A 19,512-nucleotide genomic window follows, 5' to 3' on the forward strand; every position below is an offset into this window, starting at 1 on the left:
CACCATTGAATTCATCACCATTAAGGAATTCATCACTATCCCTACAAGAAATGTTAAGGTGGGGAGGTGCCTGGATGGCTCAGTTGATAGAGCATGCGATCTGAAGGTTGTGAGCTTGAGCCCCACATTGGGTGTGGAGCCTACTTAAAACAAACAAACAAACAAACAAACAAAGAAGTGTTAAAGGAAATTTTTTGAGTGGAAAGACCATAAGTAGGAGTAAGAAAAGCAGGAAGCACAAAAGCAGTAAGATTTGGTATATCTATATAAACCAGTCAAGGGATTCACAAAATAAAAGCATGTAAATAAAGTATGACACCATATATCTTGAATGTGAGGGAATGGCGGGGGAGTAGAATAAATGAATTAGAGAAAGACAAATAGCACATGATTTCACTTATACGTGGAATCAAAACAAATGAACAAAGAACAAAAAAGACAAAGGAAAAAACACTCTTAACTACAGAGAACCTGATGATTACAGAGGAGAGGAGTGGGGGGGATGGGTGAAACAGGTGAAGGGGATTAAGAGTACATTGATCATGTGAGCACTGAGTAATGTATAGAATAATTATTGAATCACTATATTGTAAACCTGAAACTAATAGAACACTGTATATTAACTGTATTGGAGTTAAAGAAAAATAAACGAAGGGGTATTATCAGAAATAAGTTAAAAAATAATGGGTGAAAACTTACCAAATGTAGGGAAAGATCTGTACATCTAAGTTGAAGCTAACCAGTCACCTAAAAGTTTCAATCCAAAAAGATCTTCTCTAAGACACACTTTAATAAACGTAAAATCAAAAATGAAGAGAGAATTTTAAAAACAGCAAGAAAAAAAATTTCTCTCATATAAGGGAATTCCATAAGGCTATCAGTAGATCTCAGCAGAAACCTTGTAAGCCAGAAAAGAGATGGTATATTCAAACTGCTGAAAGAAATAAACTGGAAAACAAGAATACCCAGCTAAACTCTCCTTCAGAAATGAAGGTGAGATAAATACTTTCTTTAATTAAAAAACAAAACACAACCAAAACTCAGGATATTTATCACCACTAAAGTGGTGCTGTGCTGTAAGCAGTTCTTTAAGCTTAAATAAAAGCTTAAGCTACTAATTACTAACATGAAAATATATGAAAACATACAAAACAATGGTAAAGGTAAGCATATAGTCAGATTCAGTATACTCTAATATCATAATATGATGGTGTGTTAAACTCAGCTCTAGTATAAGGGTTAAAGGACAAATACAATTAAAAATAGTGCCTGGGTGTCTTAGTCGGTAAAGCCGACTGACTCTTGATTTCAGCTCAGGTCATAATCTCAGGGTTGTGGGGTTGAGTCCCACGCTGGGCTCTGTACTGAGCCTGGAGTCTGTTTGGGATTCTGTCTCTTTCTCTCCAATAAAAACAAAACAAAACAAAACAAAACAAAACAAAACAAAACGAAACAAAACCCCAGTTATAGTGTAAACAATTGTTAATGGATACACAACACATAAAGGTATAAATTGTGACATCAAAAACCATAAAAGGAGGGTATGAATAAAAAGATACTTTTTGTATGTGATTGAAGTTTTTATCAGTATAAAGTACTCTATAATATGTATAAAATTTTTAATAAAAACACCATAGTAATTACAAAACAAAAACCTAAAGTAGATTCACAAAAGATAAAGAGAAGGGAAGCAAGGCATATTACTATGAATTCAGAAAGGAAAGCAGCAAGAGTGGGGGTGGGAAAAGGAACAACAAAATAGCCAAAAAACAATTATATATTAAATTCTCCAATCAAAGATTAAGAATGCTAGGGCGCCTGGCTGGCTTAGGCGGTGGAGCATATGACTCTTGATCTTGGGGGTGTGAGTTTAAGCCCCATATTGGGTGTAGAGAGTACTTAAAAATACAATCTTAAAAAGATATATAGAAAAGAGGTAACTGGGAGGCTCCGTCGGGTGACTGTCCAACTTCAGCTCAGGTCATGATCTCATGACTTGTGGGTTTGAGCCCCATGTGGGCTCTGTGCTAACAGCTCAGAGGCTGGAGCTGCTTGGGATTCTGTGTTTCCCTCTCTCTCTGTCCCTTCCCTGCTCATACTCTGTCTCTCTCTCAAAACTAAATAAATGTTGGGGCGCCTGGGTGGCGCAGTCGGTTAAGCGTCCGACTTCAGCCAGGTCACGATCTCGCGGTCCATGAGTTCGAGCCCCGCGTCAGGCTCTGGGCTGATGGCTCAGAGCCTGGAGCCTGTTTCTGATTCTGTGTCTCCCTCTCTCTCTGCCCCTCCCCCGTTCATGCTCTGTCTCTCTCTGTCCCAAAAATAAATAAAAAGTTGAAAAAAAAAAATTAAAAAAAAAACTAAATAATTGTAAAAAAAAAAAAAAATACACACACACACACACACACACACACACACACACAGACACACAGAATGCTTAGGTGGATTAAAAACAAACAAACAAAAAAACAACAAAAAACCAGAACCAACCATATGCTGCCTGTAAGAGATTTGCATCTGATTTAAAGACACACACAGGCTCAAAGTGAAGGGACAGAAAAAAGTATTCCATGAGAATGGAAACCAAAAGAAAGCAAGGATAACTATAGTTATAGCAGACAAAACAGACTTTAAGCCAAAAATGATATCAAGACACCAAAAAAAAAAAAAAAAAAAGCCATTATATAATGAAAAGGGGTCATTCCATCAAAAAGACATAATAATTATATCATTGTCATCAAGGTGCAAATGTATGTACCCCAAATTGCAGAACCTAAATAAATTAAGCAAATATTCATAGATTGGAAGGGAAAAACAGACTCCAATAAATAGCAGGGGAGTACAGTATGATACTTCCAATAATGGATAGATCACACAGACAGAAAATCAGCAAGGAAACACTGGACTTGATCATACTTTTTAGACTAAGTGGATCCAATATAATCTACAGAACATTCTATGTAACGGCAGACTACACATTCTTCTCAAGCACACATGGAACATTCCTTAGGACAGATCATATGTCAGAAAACAAATCTTAGCAAGTTTAAGACTGAAATAATACCAAGTATCTTTTCTGACCAAATGGCAAGAAACTAGAAGTCAACAGGAAAAAATCTAGAAAATTCACAAAAATGTGGAAACAAACTGCTTAACAGCTAACAAGGCCAAGAAGGAAAGGGAGATTAAAAAAAAAAAAAAATGTTGAAATATAAAAGGAAACACAACATATCCAAAACTATAGGATGCTGCAGAAGTCGTTCTAAGAGGGAGGTTTATGCAATAAATGCCTATGTTAAGAAAAAAGAAATATCTCAAACAACTTAAAACTAGAAAAAAGTACAAACTAAGCCCAAAGTTAGCAAAAAGAAGGAAATAACAGGGATCACAGCAGAAACAGAAGCCAGAATAGAACACATTAAGAAACCTATGAGATGGTTCACTGAAAAGAAAAACAGAATTAACAAACCTTTAGCTAGACCGAGGGAAAAAAAAAAGATCCAAATAAATCAGAAGAAATGAAAGAGGAGACATTTCAATAGACACCACAGAACTACAAACCATCATAAGAAACTACCATGAACAACTGTACACCAACAAATTGGATAACCTAGAAGAAATGGATACAATTCCTAGAAACACACAACCTACTAAGGCTGAATCATGATAAAACTGAAAATCTGAACAGACCAGTAATAAGGATATTGAACCAGTAATCAAAAAATGCCAACACAAAGAGCCCAAGACCAGATGCACTGGTGAATTCTACCAACTATAGAAGAACTAACAGTAATTAACAAAATATTGAAGAGAAGGGAACACTCCTAAACTCATTACAGCAGGCATGTATTACTCAATACCAAAGCCAGAGCAGGACACCACAAGAAAAGAAAATTACAGACAAATATCCCTGATAAATATAGATGGCAAAAATTTTCAACAAATTACTTGTGAACTGAATTCAACAGCACATTAAAAGAATCATACAGCATGACCAAGTGGGATTCATCCCCAGGATACAAGGATGGTTCAACATTCGCAAATGAATTGTGATATACCATTAACAGAATGAAAGATAATTTCAACAGGCAGGAAAACTAACGAAGTACATCTTTTCATGATAAAAAACATTCAATGAACTGGATGTAGAATGAACATATTTCAAAATCACAAAGGCTATATATGATAAACCCACAGCCAACATCATACTGAATGGTGAAAGATGGAAAGCTTTCCTGTAATATGAAAAACAAGACAAGGATACCCACTCTTACCACTCCCATTCAACATAGTACCAGAAGTCCTAGCCAAAGCAATCAAGCCAAGAATAAATAAATAAATAAAAGACATCCAAATTACAAAGGAAGAAGGAAAAGTGTCTCTGTTTGTAGATGATACATATTATACATAGAAAATCCTAAAGACTCCACCAAAAAACTGTTAGAACTAATCAGTGAGTTCAGTTAAGTTGAATGATACAAAATCAACACCCAGAAATCAGTTGTTTGCATGCATTTAACAACAAAATATCTAAAAAAAATAAAAACCCATTTACATATTATCGTAAACAGTAAAATACTCAGTGATAAATTTAACGAAAGAGATGGAAGATCTGTATACTGAAAAGTACAAGGCACTGATGAAAAAACTGAAAACGACACAAATGCAAAGACAGTACATGTTCAAGAATCAGATGAATGAATACTGTTAAAATGTCCATGCTGCTCAAAGCCATCCATAAATTCAATGGCTATCATGAAGATGTGGTATATATACATACAATGGAGCACCCTGAGGGTTGGCTCAGTTGGTATATATACAATAGAGTATTACTCGGCAATTAAAAAGAATGAAATTTTGCCATTTGCAACCACACGGATGGAACTAGGGGGTATTATGGCAAGTGAAATTAGTCAGAGAAAGACAAATATTGTATGACTTCACTCATATGAGGACTTTAATTAAGATACAAAACAGATGAACACAAGGGAAGGGAAGCAAAAATAATATAAAAACAGGGAGGGGGACAAATCATAAGAGACTCTTATAAATAGAGAACAAACAGAGGGTTGCTGAAGGGGTTGTGGGAGGGGGGATGGGCTAAATGGGTTAAGGGGGTTAAGGAATCTACTCCTGAAATCATTGTTGCACCATATGCTAACTTGGATGTAAATTAAAAAATAATTAAAAAAATAAACAAAAAAATAAAAACAAAAGGAGGCATTAACACCTGAAAAACTCAAGCTATACAGAAAGTTCAATGTATTACCATATGTTTTAAAATTTAAGCTTTGATGGGATCTTAGGGAGTGGTGCCTGTGCGGCTCAGTCAATAATGGGTCTGACTTTGGCTCAGGTCATGATCTTGCAGTTCATGAGCTGAAGCCCCATGTTGACCTCTGTGCTGACAGCTCAGACACTGGAACCTGCTTCAGATTCTCTCTCTCTCTGACCCTTCCCCATTCACGTTCTTTCAAAAATAAACATTAAAAAAAAAAAAAGATTCTAGGGAAAAATATAAATTACCAAACCTAGTACTCGAGAATCCTCCACTCCCCAAGAACAGCTGCAAGCATGTAAGTTATTGAGTATTTAGATGTTCTAGAGACCAACTGCATAGTGATGCTGTGTTGCTTTTTATTTTTTACTTTGTATTTATTTATTTTGGGGGGGGGAAGCATAAGTGGGGAAGGAGCAGAGAGAGGGAGAAGGGAAACTACAAGCAGACTCCGCACTGTCAGCATGGAGCTGGATGTGGGGCTCAATCCCATGAATCATGAGATCATGACTTGAGCTGAAATCAAGAGTTGGTTGCTAAACCAATTGAGCCACCCAGGTGCCTTTGATTTGTCTTTTTAATTTATTCCTCACAATAAATTAGAAATTAGAACTATTATTATGGCATTTACAGATGAAGTAATCGAGGCTTAGGTACATTAGGCAATTTGCCCACAGTCACGAAGATGGTAAGCAAGAAACCAGTAAGTTATAAAAAAATTAACTCCCCTAGAATTCCAGGACCAGAGGACTATACTAGTATTTTCTTTTAAACTTTCTAATTGCTGAGAAACTTGTATTCTAGAATATGAACGAATGGAAAGTTACTGGAAAAAAAAAAGATACTGCAAAGTTACTGGGGGGAAAAAAGCATAAATAAAAATGGAAAACTACCTAATTCACTTTAGCATAAGTTGTATACAAAAATCTGATAACGATATCACACATCTAACAAAAACACAATTAAACTATAGACCACCATTAAAGCTATCACCAGTGAAATTCATCAAAAGCTACTTAATAGTCCTTTTTTTTTAATTGTTATTTTTGAGAGAAAAAGAGAGACAGAATGGAAGCAGGGGACGGACAGAGCCAAGAGGGAAACACAGAATCTGAAGCAGCTCCAGGTTCTGAGCTGTTAGCACAGAGCCCGATGCGGGGCTCCAACTCACAAATAGCAAGATCATGACCTGAGCTAAAGTCGGGAGCTTAACCAACTGAGCCACCCAGGTGTCCCTGTTAATAATCCTTTAAAAATCTGGAAATAAAGCATGCTTCCTCAACATAATAAAAATTAACTTAAGCCAATAGTCAATATAATCCTTAATATAAATTTTAGAGACATTTCCACTGAAATCAGAAAACATAAATGCTCACTTTCATCACTATACCACAGAGTATGAAAATCTAACTAAAATAGAACATGAAATAAATCGGAAGTAAAATCAGCAGAAAAAGGATTACAAAATATTTGCAAACAAATTTCTTCATGAAAAACCCAAGATTCAAAAAAATAAGTTTTATAAATAATACAATAATTCAGCACCACAATTGGACTCAAGCTTATTCATACTATAATTACTGGTTTAAAAAATAGTAGAAAATATGGGTTAAATCCACAATTTAAAAAAAGCTAAACATGTAAAAATTTACGTACTTAACATTTACTAAGCATTTACTATGTGCCAGGCACTGTTTTTACTTTTTTGGGTGCAGAAGTGAACTAAGGTAGACTAAATGGCTACCTTGCCTATATTCAAGAATGCAAGTATGAGACTCACAAAGAGGCAGCTACAAAAGTTGTGTAGAGAATCATACCTGATGATTTGAGTAAAAACAGATATGCGACGTTTTTGGGTGAAAACATAAAATATTGAAAACATGTCAATTTTTTAAAAATCAAATTCAACAAGTAAAATATAATTTCAATCATTTTGACTAAAATTAGATTGTAGCTGTTGAACATTTACAAAAGGACTTAATTTGTCTGGAAAAGAATAAAAAGAAAAACAAAACAGGATGGGGCGCCTGGGTGGCTCAGCCAGTTGGGTGTCCGACTTCGGCTCAGGTCATGGTCTCGCAGTTTGTGAGTTCAAGCCCCGCATCGGGCTCTGTGCTGACAACTCAAGAGCCTGGAGCCTGCTTCAGATTCTGTGTCTCCCCCTCTCTCTGCCCCTCCCATGCTCACGCTCTGACTCTCAATAATAAATAAATATTCAAAAAAATTAAAAAAAAAAAAGAAAAACAGGAAGGAACTACTTAAGAAAATTAAAAAAAATAAAAGACATACCACCAGATGTCAGAACATATCGTATAAAAGCATGTAATTAAATTACAATAATGACATCTTTACAGTACTATCACAAGAATAGATAGGCTAATGGAACAAAAAAAGCAGCTAGAAACAAACTGGTAAACTCGAGAATTAAACACAAGACTAGGGGCGTATGGGTGGCTCAGTCAGTTAAGCATCTGTTAAGTATACAACTTCGGCTCAGGTCATGATCTCGTGGATTTGTGAGTTCAAGTCCTGCCTCACGCTCTGCACTGCCAGTGTGGAGCCTCCTTGGGATTCTCTCTCTCCCTCTCTCTCTCTCTATGCTCTGCCCCCACTTGTGTGCATGCCCTCTCTTTCAAAATAAATAAATAAACTTAAAAAAAGACAAGATTAAAAAATAAGTGTCACTTAAAAAAGTGGGGGAAAGAATGGTACATAAAACTGGGGAAGAATGGTACTGGCAAAACTAGTTGGGCAGGTAGGATAAATAACTACTTTAGAATCTCATCTCATATGATGCATTAAATAGTTGACAAACCACACAAACCAAAAGGAAATACAAGTACATATTTGACTTCTGTATGGAAAATGACATCAATAAAATAGATCACAAAAGGAAAAACAATTGGACTAGTTAAACCTGATGAAATTGTGCACATCTAAAACCATTATAAACACAATTAACAGTCAAACTAGAGATGTGGAAAATCCACAATACCTACAACTAATCAATGGTTAGCATCTGTACTACAAAAGGAACTTACAGAAATAAGACTAATAATTCAATGGAAAAATTTACAGGGACTACCAATAATTTACAGAAGAGTAAATACGAAACACTAATATACGAAAAAAATTTATATGAGTAAATCAAAGAAAACTAAAATGAGATATTTTTTGCTGAATAGAAAATACTTAAAAATTTAGAAATAGCTAATGCTGAAAGGGTCCAATGGGACAGACATTTTCAGAAACTGCCGATGGAGTATAGATTGGTATGCTCTTTCTGGAAAGTAATTGCCCACTGTGAATCAAGATTTTCAACATGTTCACATCCTTTCAACAGGTATTCCATTTCTAGAAATTGTCAGGAATGTGTACAGAGTGATATATCTATACAGTAATCAGAATGTTATGACAACAAAATGTGCAAAAATAATCTAACTGCCTAACGGAATGGCTGAGTAAAATGAAAGCACATCTTAAAAGATTAATATTATGTAACAGTTAAAAATAACACTTATGGGGCGCCTGGGTGGTTCAGTTGGTTGAGTATCCAAATCCTGGTTTCAGCTCAAGTTATGATCTCACAGTCGTGGGTTCAAGCTCCGCACTGGGCTCCATGCTGGGAGTGTGAACCCTGCTTGGGATTCTCTTCCCTCTCTGACCCTCCCGACTCAAAATAAATAAACTTAAAAAAAAATAACATTTACAAAATTTTAACAAAGTACAAGGATATTAATAATACAATACTAAGTAGAGAAAAAGATAAAAGCTGAGGAAGATACTCCAAAATGTTACTATTATCTCTGGGTAACTAAACAGTTATTCTTAAACTTTTCTTCAATTTCAAAAATTTTCCATAATCAAAATATATTGGTTATTTTTAGGGGGGAACCTCTTAAGAAATTAGGCTTATCTACTTGCGAAGTCAGACATAATCCATCACATGTTAAAATGACTGACAATGTTAAAATTTAACAAGCATGGTTTTACATACAGAACACTTACCACACAGAAAACCAAATAGTCGAATTTCAAGAAATCTTAACTTTAAGAAACGTTGGTATAGTAAGACCACTTTCCTATTGTAAGTCACTTAAAAAATCATTCAGGGGCTGAAGTAATGCAGCCTGTTATTTCTGCAATTTCAGTATATACAGTCAGTATGCTTATGGTGCTTGGCAGTATGCTGCATTGAACGCATTTTATCTATTATCACAAATACAACCTAAACTCTCATAACAATAGTAACATTTTGACAGCAGTTCTAATCTATACTATGGTATGTTACAAAATTGTTTTTTCAAAGTAGAAGTAGAGAGTAGAGTAGAAGTAGAGAGAGCGTGGGAGCAGGGAAGGGGTAGAGAGAGAGGGAGAAAGACAATTTCAAGCAGGCTCTGCATTGTCAATACACAGCCCAATGCAGGGCTTGAATTCATGAACCGTGAGATCATGCCTGAGCCAAAATCAAGAGTTGGACGCTTAACTGACTGAGCCACCCTAGGTGCCCCCTACAGAATTAATTTTTATTAGAATTGCATATAGATCTTCCCTTATGATGGGGTTATGTGCCCTGATAAATCCACTGTAAATGGAAAATATTGTAAACTGAAAATGCATTTAGTACACCTAGTCTACTTAACATCATAACCTAGCCTACCTTAAATGAGCTCAGAACATGTACAGTAGCCTAAATTGGGGAAAATCATTCACCACAAAGCCTATTTTATATAAAGTATTGAATATCTCATATAATTAATTGAATACCATACTGATGGTGAAAAACAGAATGGTTCTAAGTATACTGGCTGTTTACCCTCAAGATTGCATGGGTGCCTGACAGTGTACAGAGTATTGTATGGCAGGGTACTGCTAGGCCGAGGAAAAAGTTCAAAATTTGAAGTGTGGTTTCTATTGAATGACTATTGCTTTTGCACCATTGTAAAGTTGAAAAATTGTAAGTCAAACCATCGGTACAAAGCTGGCCAAAACTTGTGTTACTCTATCTTATGAAAAAATACAATCTTTTCATTAAAGTACAGTTTTAACTATAAATAATTTCACTGTAAAAGTATCCACAGAGTAGTCATCTAAACTATCATCTCAAAGCATTAATATTTTGAAGAAAAACTGCTAACTCGTACTTTTTTTTATTCACCTGAAGATTTAAACATTTAAGAAACACTAATTTGTGGAGCTGGGAGTGAAGTCTTCCTTTTATTGTGTAAATACTCTCAAGACAGTAATTTAAACATGTGAGCTAGTAATACAAACCTAGTAATACAAATCAGGTAACATCCCTACCATGATACTGGTTTAATTGATACAACTGTTCTGTTTCTTGAATACTGGCTTTAAAACTTTGCTGAACTGCAATAAACCATTTTCAAGACAGTAACAAAATAAGCTTTTTTTTCTGCTCTTCAGATCTATGGAAGCCTTCATTAAATATGCAGGTATTTGTTTCTCTGACAGAATAAGGATGGTGAGTGTGACAATGTTCATATATAAATGGTATGAGTTAGTGTCTGAATCTGTGGTCACAAGAAATGCTATGGCAAAAATGAACTATTGGGATGTCATCAAAAGAAAAAGCTGCACAGCGAAGGAAACAATCAGCAAAACTAAAGGGCAATTGACAGAATGGGAGAAGATATTTGCAAATGACATATCAGATAAAGGGTTAGTATCCAAAATCTATAAAGAACTTATCAAACTCAACACCCAAAAAACAAATAATCCAGTGAAGAAATGGGCAAAAGACACGAATAGACACTTCTCCAAAGAAGACATCCAGATGGCCAACCAACACATGACAAAATGCTCAACATCACTCATCAGGGAAACACAAAACCACAATGAGATACTACCTCACACCTGTCAGAATGGCTAACATTAAGAACTCTGGCAACAACAGATGTTGGCGAGCAGGCGGAGAGAGAGGATCTCTTTTGCACTGCTGGTGGAAATGCAAACTGGTGCAGCCACTCTGGAAAATAGTACGGAGGTTCTTCAAAAACTTAAAAATAGAACTACCCTACGATCTAGCAATTGCACTACTAGGTATTTATCCAAGGAATACAGGTATGCTGTTTTGAAGGGACACATGCACCCCAATGTTTATAGCAGCACTGTCAACAATAGCCAAAATATGGAAAAAGCCCAAATGTCCATCAATGGATGAATGGATGAAGAAGATGTGGTATATGTATATATACAATGGAGTATTACTCAGCAATCAAAAAGAATGAAATCTTGCCATTTTCAACTACGTGGATGGAACTAGAGGATATTATGCTAAGCGAAATTAGTCAGAGAAGGACACATATCATATGACTTCACTCATATGAGGACTTTAATATACAAAACAGGTGAAGGCAAGCAAAAATAATATAAAAACAGGGAGGGGGACAAGACGTAACAGACTCTTAAATATGGAGAACAGAGGGTTACTGGAGGGGTTGTGGGAAGGGGGATGGGCTAAGTGGGTAAGGGGCATTAAGGAATCTACTCCTGAAATCACTGTTGCAGTATATGCTAATTAATATGGATGTAAATTAAAAAACTAAAATTTAAATTTAAAAAATATATATAAAAAAAAATTCTTTGGAAACCCAGTATTGTCTAGAATGGTTTTGTTTGTAATATGTACATAATATGTTAATGAGCTACAAATTAATATGCATAAGCTTTGTACTCCGATTCAATTAAACTCAATTAAACTACAAAATATTTAACATTCAAAAAAAAAAAAAAAAGAAATGCTATGTTTGGGTAGGAATCAAAATAATCATTAGCCTGGACTGAGTAATATACAGAATCGTTAAATCACTATATTGTATACCTGAAACAAATATAACACTGTATGTTGACTATACTGGAATTAAAATAAACATATATTGGCATCTCTATTAAAAAACCCAATCATTAGCTTACTTTTTAAAATAACCACATTTTTGGGTCGCCTGGGTGGCTCAGTCGGTTAAGCATCCAACTTCGGCTCAGGTCATGATCTCACAGTCTGTGAGTTCGAGCCCCATGTCAGGCTCTGTGCTGACAGCTTGAGCCTGGAGCCTGCTTCAGATTCTGTGTCTCCCTCTCTCTGACCCTCCCCCGTTCATGCTGTCTCTCTCTGTCTCAAAAATAAACATTAAAAAAAATTTTTTTTTAAATAACCACAGTTTAGGGGCGCCTGGGTGGCACAGTCGGTTAAGCGTCCGACTTCAGCCAGGTCACGATCTCGCGGTCCGTGAGTTCGAGCCCCGTGTCAGGCTCTGGGCTGATGGCTCAGAGCCTGGAGCCTGTTTCCGATTCTGTGTCTCCCTCTCTCTCTGCCCCTCCCCCGTTCATGCTGTCTCTCTCCCAAAAAAATAAATAAATGTTGAAAAAAAAAATTAAAAAAAAAATAAATAACCACAGTTTACATTTTAAAATATTTAAGAATACTTAGAAGAAATAAAACCATTCTAGAAATAAAAGAAATGAGCCACACTTTCCAAGAGCACCTTATCCTTGAAATGAGTTACTGAAATGTATGGAAGGAAGTACTGAGATATACAATACAATTTGTAGGAAGAGCGGGTTAAGTTTCAGGTACTTACTGAGACTCAACTTCTTGTTTAATTTCTTGCCATTCTCCATATGGGTTTGATTTTTTAGGAGCTTTGGATTTTTCTTCATTTGGACCTGATGAATTTTGCTCTTGGATAGTTTTTTCTTTCTGTGTTTCTGGTTCAGTTCCTTTGTCACTATTTTTATTTTTTTCCTGAAATGCCAAAGTCAAGAAAAAACATATTTTAAGCAAAATTATAAGGATGCAATTTCTTTAACATAGTCTTATTGATTTAAATAGTACATTACCTCAGTATTTTTAATTTGCACATAACAACAAATATACATAAAAGAATTTTAATGCTTGGTTAGGTTTTTTATTATGTCTAAAATGGTAAGACATCATGGTCAAGGCTGTTATGTATATATGTATGTATGCATATATTTATTTAAAGGTTATTTATTTTGAGAGAGACAGAGAGCGAGCGAGTCAGGGAGGGGCAGAGAGAGAAGGAGACAGAGAATCCCAAGCACTGACTGGGGGCTCGAACTCACTAATCGTGAGATCATGATCTGAGCCAAAACTAAGAGCTGGACGCTCAAACAACTGAGCCGCACAGGTGCTACTAAGGCTGGCTTTTAAAAACAATTGTATTAACATTCCACCATTAAAGACATACACTGGCCTTTTTAATACTCTTTTCTGCCTTCTCTCCTTACTTACATATTCTACAGTCATCTCCCCTTACACTGTACCTTTTCTGAATTTAATGCCATGTCATTAAACCTTTCTATACTCATTGTCTTTGTAAAGAACTCCCTCAACCTATCAATCTTAACTGAAATCTGTCTTTACATTGAGGACAGTGCCAAAGCCTCAGTGGAGTCAATAACTGCTAACTATGAAATGAGAAAAGACACACCCTTGAGGGAGAAGCAGGTCCTATGGGAGCCCCTGGCTAGGGTTGGTATTCTTATGGCACCCCTTCATCTGGAATAACAAAGCCCTACGATCCAGTTTGGCAAAGGGACCATGCACTAGATTTCAGCCTCTTTTCAAAATGCACAACCATGTGTGGTGATCCTAGGACACTGTTCTGTAATTCTTTAAGTGGATATTAACTCATTCCCTCATGCTGTTCCATCATAAAGATAGGAAGCAGCATCTGCTTTTAGCATTCTCTTCACTGTTTCCAAGCTCTGACTTCTTTTTAATAACAGATTTTTAGAGATCATAATTTATGCTTTGATTCTAATGCAATGTAATAAATGCCTCCTCCTCTGGAGCGTATATCACCTCCTATAGAGTTGTCTTCCATGCTTCCTTACATGAGCTAATGACCTTTGGCCACTATCCCATATACACTGATGTCTTTACCATATTTTTTTGTTGTTGTTTTCTACCATGTTCTTTCTATTCAACTCATCATTTTGGACCTTAAAAATTCCCTAGCCTGTTTTGTGAGCCCCAAAATCAAGGACTGTGCCTTTTGCTATATTTCAGTCACCTAACGTTATATAATTTCCATCATACATAGCGCCTAGTACATAGGTAGTATTCAAACAGTAAATCCTCACATCTATGTTCCTTTTTAATTTGAATTATGTCATCACTCAAAAATGTCCCACTTGTGAAATTTTAAACTCTAAAAGTCCCCCCTTCTAACTACAGTAAGTTATTCTTCTGGCTTCCTCCCTTCCTTACCTCCTATCTATAACCTCATTACCATCTCTAATGCCTTAACTTCTCTTTGTGTCCTTAGTTTGCTGACCTCATCATTACAGAGATCCACATCCATAGTGAATCATTTTATTTATTTTTGATCATTCTTTAAAACATTGGAAGTGTATTCTTTAATCCCCATAAACTACCCATCCCCCCACCCACCTTCCCTCTGGTAACTATCAGCTTATTCTCTATAGTTAAGGTTCAGTTTCCTGGTTTGTCTTTTTTTCCTTTGCCCATTTGCGTAGTTTCTTAAATTCTACATACAAATGAAATAATATAGCATTCGTCTTCCTGTGACTGACTTATTTTGCTTACCATTATACTTTCTAGTTCCATCCATTTCTTTGCAAATGGCAAGATTTCACTCCTTTTTTATGGCCAAATAATATTCCACTGTGTATATATACATTATATATACACATCTTCTTTATCCATGAGCACTTGAGGTGCTTCCATAGTTTGGCTATTGTAAATAATGTTGTAATAAACATACAGGTGCATGTAACCCTCTGAGTTTGTGTATTTTTTGGATAAATACCCAGTAGTGTGATTACTGGATCCTAGGGTAGTTCTATTTTTAATTTTTTTGAGGAACCTCCATACTGTTTTCCACAATGGCTCCACCAGTTTACATTCCTAACAACAGTGTGAGGGGGTTCCTTTTTCTCTACATCCTTGCCAACGCCTGTTTATTGTTTTTGATTGTAGCTATTCTGGAAGCTGTGAAGTGGTATCTCCTTGTACTTTTTATTTAAAAAAATTTTTTTGTTTAATGTTTGTTTATGTTTGAGAGAGAGAGACAGAGTGTAAGTGGGGGAGGGGCAGAGAGACAGGGAGACAACAGAATCCAAAGTAGGCTCCAGGCTCCAAGCTGTCAGCACAGAGCCTGATGCGGGGCTCGAACTCGTGAACTACAAGGTCATGACCTGAGCCGAAGTGGGACACTCAACTGACTGAGTCACCCAGGTGCCCCGCTCCTTATACTTTTTATTTGCATTTCCCTGATGATCAGTGATGCTGACAGATTTTACATCCTTCATTACAGAGCTCCATGTCCACAGGGAATCATTTTAGAAATATATATTTTTGCCTGCACCCTTAAATATCTTTGTTCCCATGACTGTCTATTGTATAGGACCTAAAAATTTTCAACACAGACTTATCCAATCATTGGTGTGTCAAGTGTTACTAAGAGGGGAAAAAAAAAATCACAGACTTCAAGTTGTATTACAAAGCTGTAGTGATCAAAAGAGTATGGTACTGGCACAGAAATAGACACTTGGATCCATGGAACAAAACAGAAAAGCCGGAAATGAACCCACAATTATATGGTCAATTAATCTTTGACAAAGCAGGAAAGACTATACAATGGGAAAAAGACTTTACAATAAATGGTGTTGGGAAAACCGGTCAGCTACATGCAAAAAAAATGAAACTGGACCATTTTCTTAAACCATACACAAAAAAAAAAAATTCAAAATGGATTAAAAGCCTAAATTGAGACCTAAAACCATAAAAATCCTAGAAAAGAACATAGGTGGTAATGTTTCTGATATGGGCTGTAGCAACATTTTCTAGATATGTCTTCTGAGGGAAGGGAAAAAATAGCAAAAATAAACTACTGGGACTATATCAAAATGAATAGTTTCTGCATAGCAAAGCAAACAATCAACAAAACTAAAAGGTAACCTACTTAATGGGAGAAAATAGTTGAAGATGACACATCCCATAAATGGTTAATATCTAAAATACATAAAGAACTTATACAAACATCCAAAAAACAAATAAATAATTGAAAAAATGGGCAGAAGACATGAACAGATATTTTTGTAAAGAAGACATTCAGATGGCCAATAGACACATGAAAAGATGCTCAGCATCACTCATCATCATGGAAATACAAATCAAAACTATGATGAGATCCTATATGTGGTCTCAAAATACCCTCTCTCCAGCATCCCTGAATTTTCTTCACTTCTCAGGTCAGTAATGTCAACCATGAATCAACGCTATGTGTCATTTTTGCCTTGCCACCTGAGGTCCTGCTGGAAAGATCACAAAAGGAGGACTAACAATACTACAGAAATGACTGATTTTACTTTCTGGCTATGGCTGGGGACTCAGTACCACCTGTGAATCCTATTACTTGGTTCAATTCGTCTCACACCCCAGCTGAGTGACTGTTTCAATCCATTAGTGTTGTCAAGCTCTTCAAAGCTCCTCACTCTCAGCAAGCAATCTTAATTTCTTTATGAATGAGTAAACTAAGGCTAAAAGGGTATGACTCTCAATTTCTTCCCTGATACCAACTCATCCATAGTCCTACTTCTTAAAGGAAAACCTTATCTTCTTACCGAAAATGAGTTTATTCCTTGCTCCATGACCAGCCTGCCTACCCTTGTTGGTATCCCCTTTCTATCTCCTTTGTGGAGTCCCTCTTAACACATCACCACCATAAACCTCTCATGATTAAGAGTCAATGTGCAGCCATCAGCCTGTCAACTAATTTCTACTTTTCATTTCATATCCAAACCACATATACACCGTGAAACAGTTGTCCTTCCTCTAAAATCTTTTTTTTTTAATTTTTATTCAAATTCCAGTTAGTTAATATATAATACTAGTTTCAGCTGTATAATACAATCTGAGTTCCACCACCCCAAACTCTGGTAAAACTGCAGGAAGGGCTTAAGGCCTTCTTTATTGTAAAATTCAATGGACATTTTTCTTTTCCTAGACCTAATTAATCCTTGATGTTCTCTATTCCTTTGGCTTCTTGGATATTAGATTTTGCTTCTCTGTATAACTTTCTAGCCACTCTTTTCATTGTGGGCTCCTTTTTCCCTGCCAGTCACTGAGACGTTTAATGTTACTCAAAATCATTTTCCTAGGTTATCTCACCCAATCTGAGATTTAAATTACTACTAGTAAGCTGATAATACTCAAATTAGTAGTTCTAGCCTAGACACTCAACCTTGTATGTTCAGACAGCTCTCTGGATGTTAGAGATATTTCAAACTTAGGAGGTCTAACTCCTAATGAGGAGAGGACAATTGATGAGGACAATTAACTGACTGTCTTGCTACCAAACGGATACTAATAAATGGTAATAACCATCTATCCATTTGCTAAAAATACATGTCTTGGTTTTATTTCTATCTTCCACCAGAAAACTAGGTAAGTCTGCCAAGCTTTAAATTGTTACAGTTTTGTAAAGAATAAAACAAGAACCTACCTTAAACTTTATTTTTGGCTTTTGTGTTTCTGTAGAGGCCTCTCCTTTTTCTGCTTCCTGCTCCCCATCAGAATCACTATGAGAATCTGATGATTTGGACTCTTCTAGGGTATCAAGTGACTTTTCATTGACTTTACTAGAAAGCAGGTCGCCAGAATGTGGAATGAAATCATCAGGTTTTTCCCATCTGGATTCTATTCAACACATTTTAATAGTTGTGTTATTTACTTATTACCAATTCTATTCAGAAATGACTCCCGATATAACATTCCCTATCACTTAAAATACATTACTTTTTTTAACCTTTTTTTTTTTTTTACAATATAGTATTAAATAACAACATTGCATCTATTTCCCACCATCATTCATTTAAGAAGATAACTTAAAATAAGAGTTTCCAAAGCTCTTGCTCTTTTACCTTTTAGAAGCTGATTTCAATCTGGATTCTCTAGATGTGTAACTACAGCCCCAAAGGAAAGAGACCTAAGAATTGGGCAATACCTTCTAAAGACTCTCATAACTTACCCCAATATGTGATATTGAACACATATCAGATTTCCTAGAATTTATAAATCTTTATTTATCACAAAGATTTCCTGGGATTCTCACAAAGTGAAATCATACAGTGAAGATCTGAATGAATATAATTTGTCATTTTTATACTAGGAAAAAAATCTCCACTGAATTCTACTGCCATCCAGTGGTCTAGAAATGATAGCATTTCTAATTATCTTGCAGTTATTCTCTATTTTTCATTTAATAAAAGGAAAAGGGATTCTAAGATTTACTGCCCAACTGAGACAGTTTTTAAGAGTGAAAGGGGCTCTATTAATAATTATACTCATCTAGACATAAACTGGAACTGTTTGAGGGCAAATCAATTTGTCTCTCATTAAAGGGGATGGTTTCTGGGGCACCTGGCTGGCTCAGTTGGTAGAGTGTGCAACTCTTGATCTGGGGATGAGTTAGTTTGAGCCCCATGTTGGGTGTAGAGATTACTTAAAAATAAAATCTCACAAAAAAAAAAAAAAAAAGGATGCTTTCCAACATTAATAAAAACATTATTTCCTTATCTATATTTCACATAAATAAAAAAACTTTCAGGAAGTAAATAACTTAAGCACCTACTATGTATCAGGTACTGTTCTGAGAACTATAGATACTTGACCCTCATGACCAAAGACAGTACATATAATCACTTCTACTTTACATAAGAGCAGCTATAGGTTTAGTGACTTGCCCACAATCATATAGCTGCTAAGGGAAGAAGCTATGCATTAAACTCAGATCCAACTCTCTAGCTGTATCACTATATTATTTTATCTTTAGAAAGACTCAGTACTGCAATCTTACTGAGATAGAATGATTACTATCACTGGGCAGGCTAGGTTTCTACTTGGAGGCTAAGAAGGCCTCTTCCCCCTAAAAGATTTAATGGTATGTAGAGGGTTTTCGATAGTAGAAATTTAATTAATAAAGTCTCCTAAAGTTATATTGATACTATACACATCCTGGTAAATTTAATTATAGTAGAAACTAAATACAATTACTTGATAACCCATTTTGAAAAACCTACATAATAACTAGGTAACAGTAGTTATATTTTATATTCATATTAACCAAAACGTTATTGAATTAGTAAAAATGAAAATTTGACAATCTCAGCCACTGCTAAAATAGCTTGTTTTGATTTTTAGAAAAGGAAAAAAGGCAAGTTGAATT

The 19,512-nt window shown here is 35.7% G+C and overlaps 1 protein-coding gene across 5 annotated transcripts in view; it reads right to left on the bottom strand.

The window, feature by feature from the left end:
* WBP4 (WW domain binding protein 4) overlaps nt 1-19,512 on the bottom strand; it is a 76,999-nt gene that overhangs the window by 45,235 nt on the left and 12,252 nt on the right. For 4 of the 5 annotated variants that reach the window (XM_045053686.1, XM_045053691.1, XM_011289664.3 and 1 more), the window contains 2 exons: nt 17,791-17,984; nt 12,877-13,040 (listed from right to left, as the gene is read on the bottom strand). In XM_045053686.1, coding sequence (XP_044909621.1) covers nt 12,877-13,040; nt 17,791-17,984 — 358 coding nt within the window. Of the gene's footprint in view, nt 1-728; nt 748-12,876; nt 13,041-17,790; nt 17,985-19,512 lie in introns of those variants that run through there. The other variant, XM_045053699.1, reaches the window with a different exon arrangement.

The sequence above is a fragment of the Felis catus genome, chromosome A1, assembly GCF_018350175.1.
Source record: "Felis catus isolate Fca126 chromosome A1, F.catus_Fca126_mat1.0, whole genome shotgun sequence".
Taxonomy (NCBI): Eukaryota; Metazoa; Chordata; class Mammalia; order Carnivora; family Felidae; genus Felis; species Felis catus.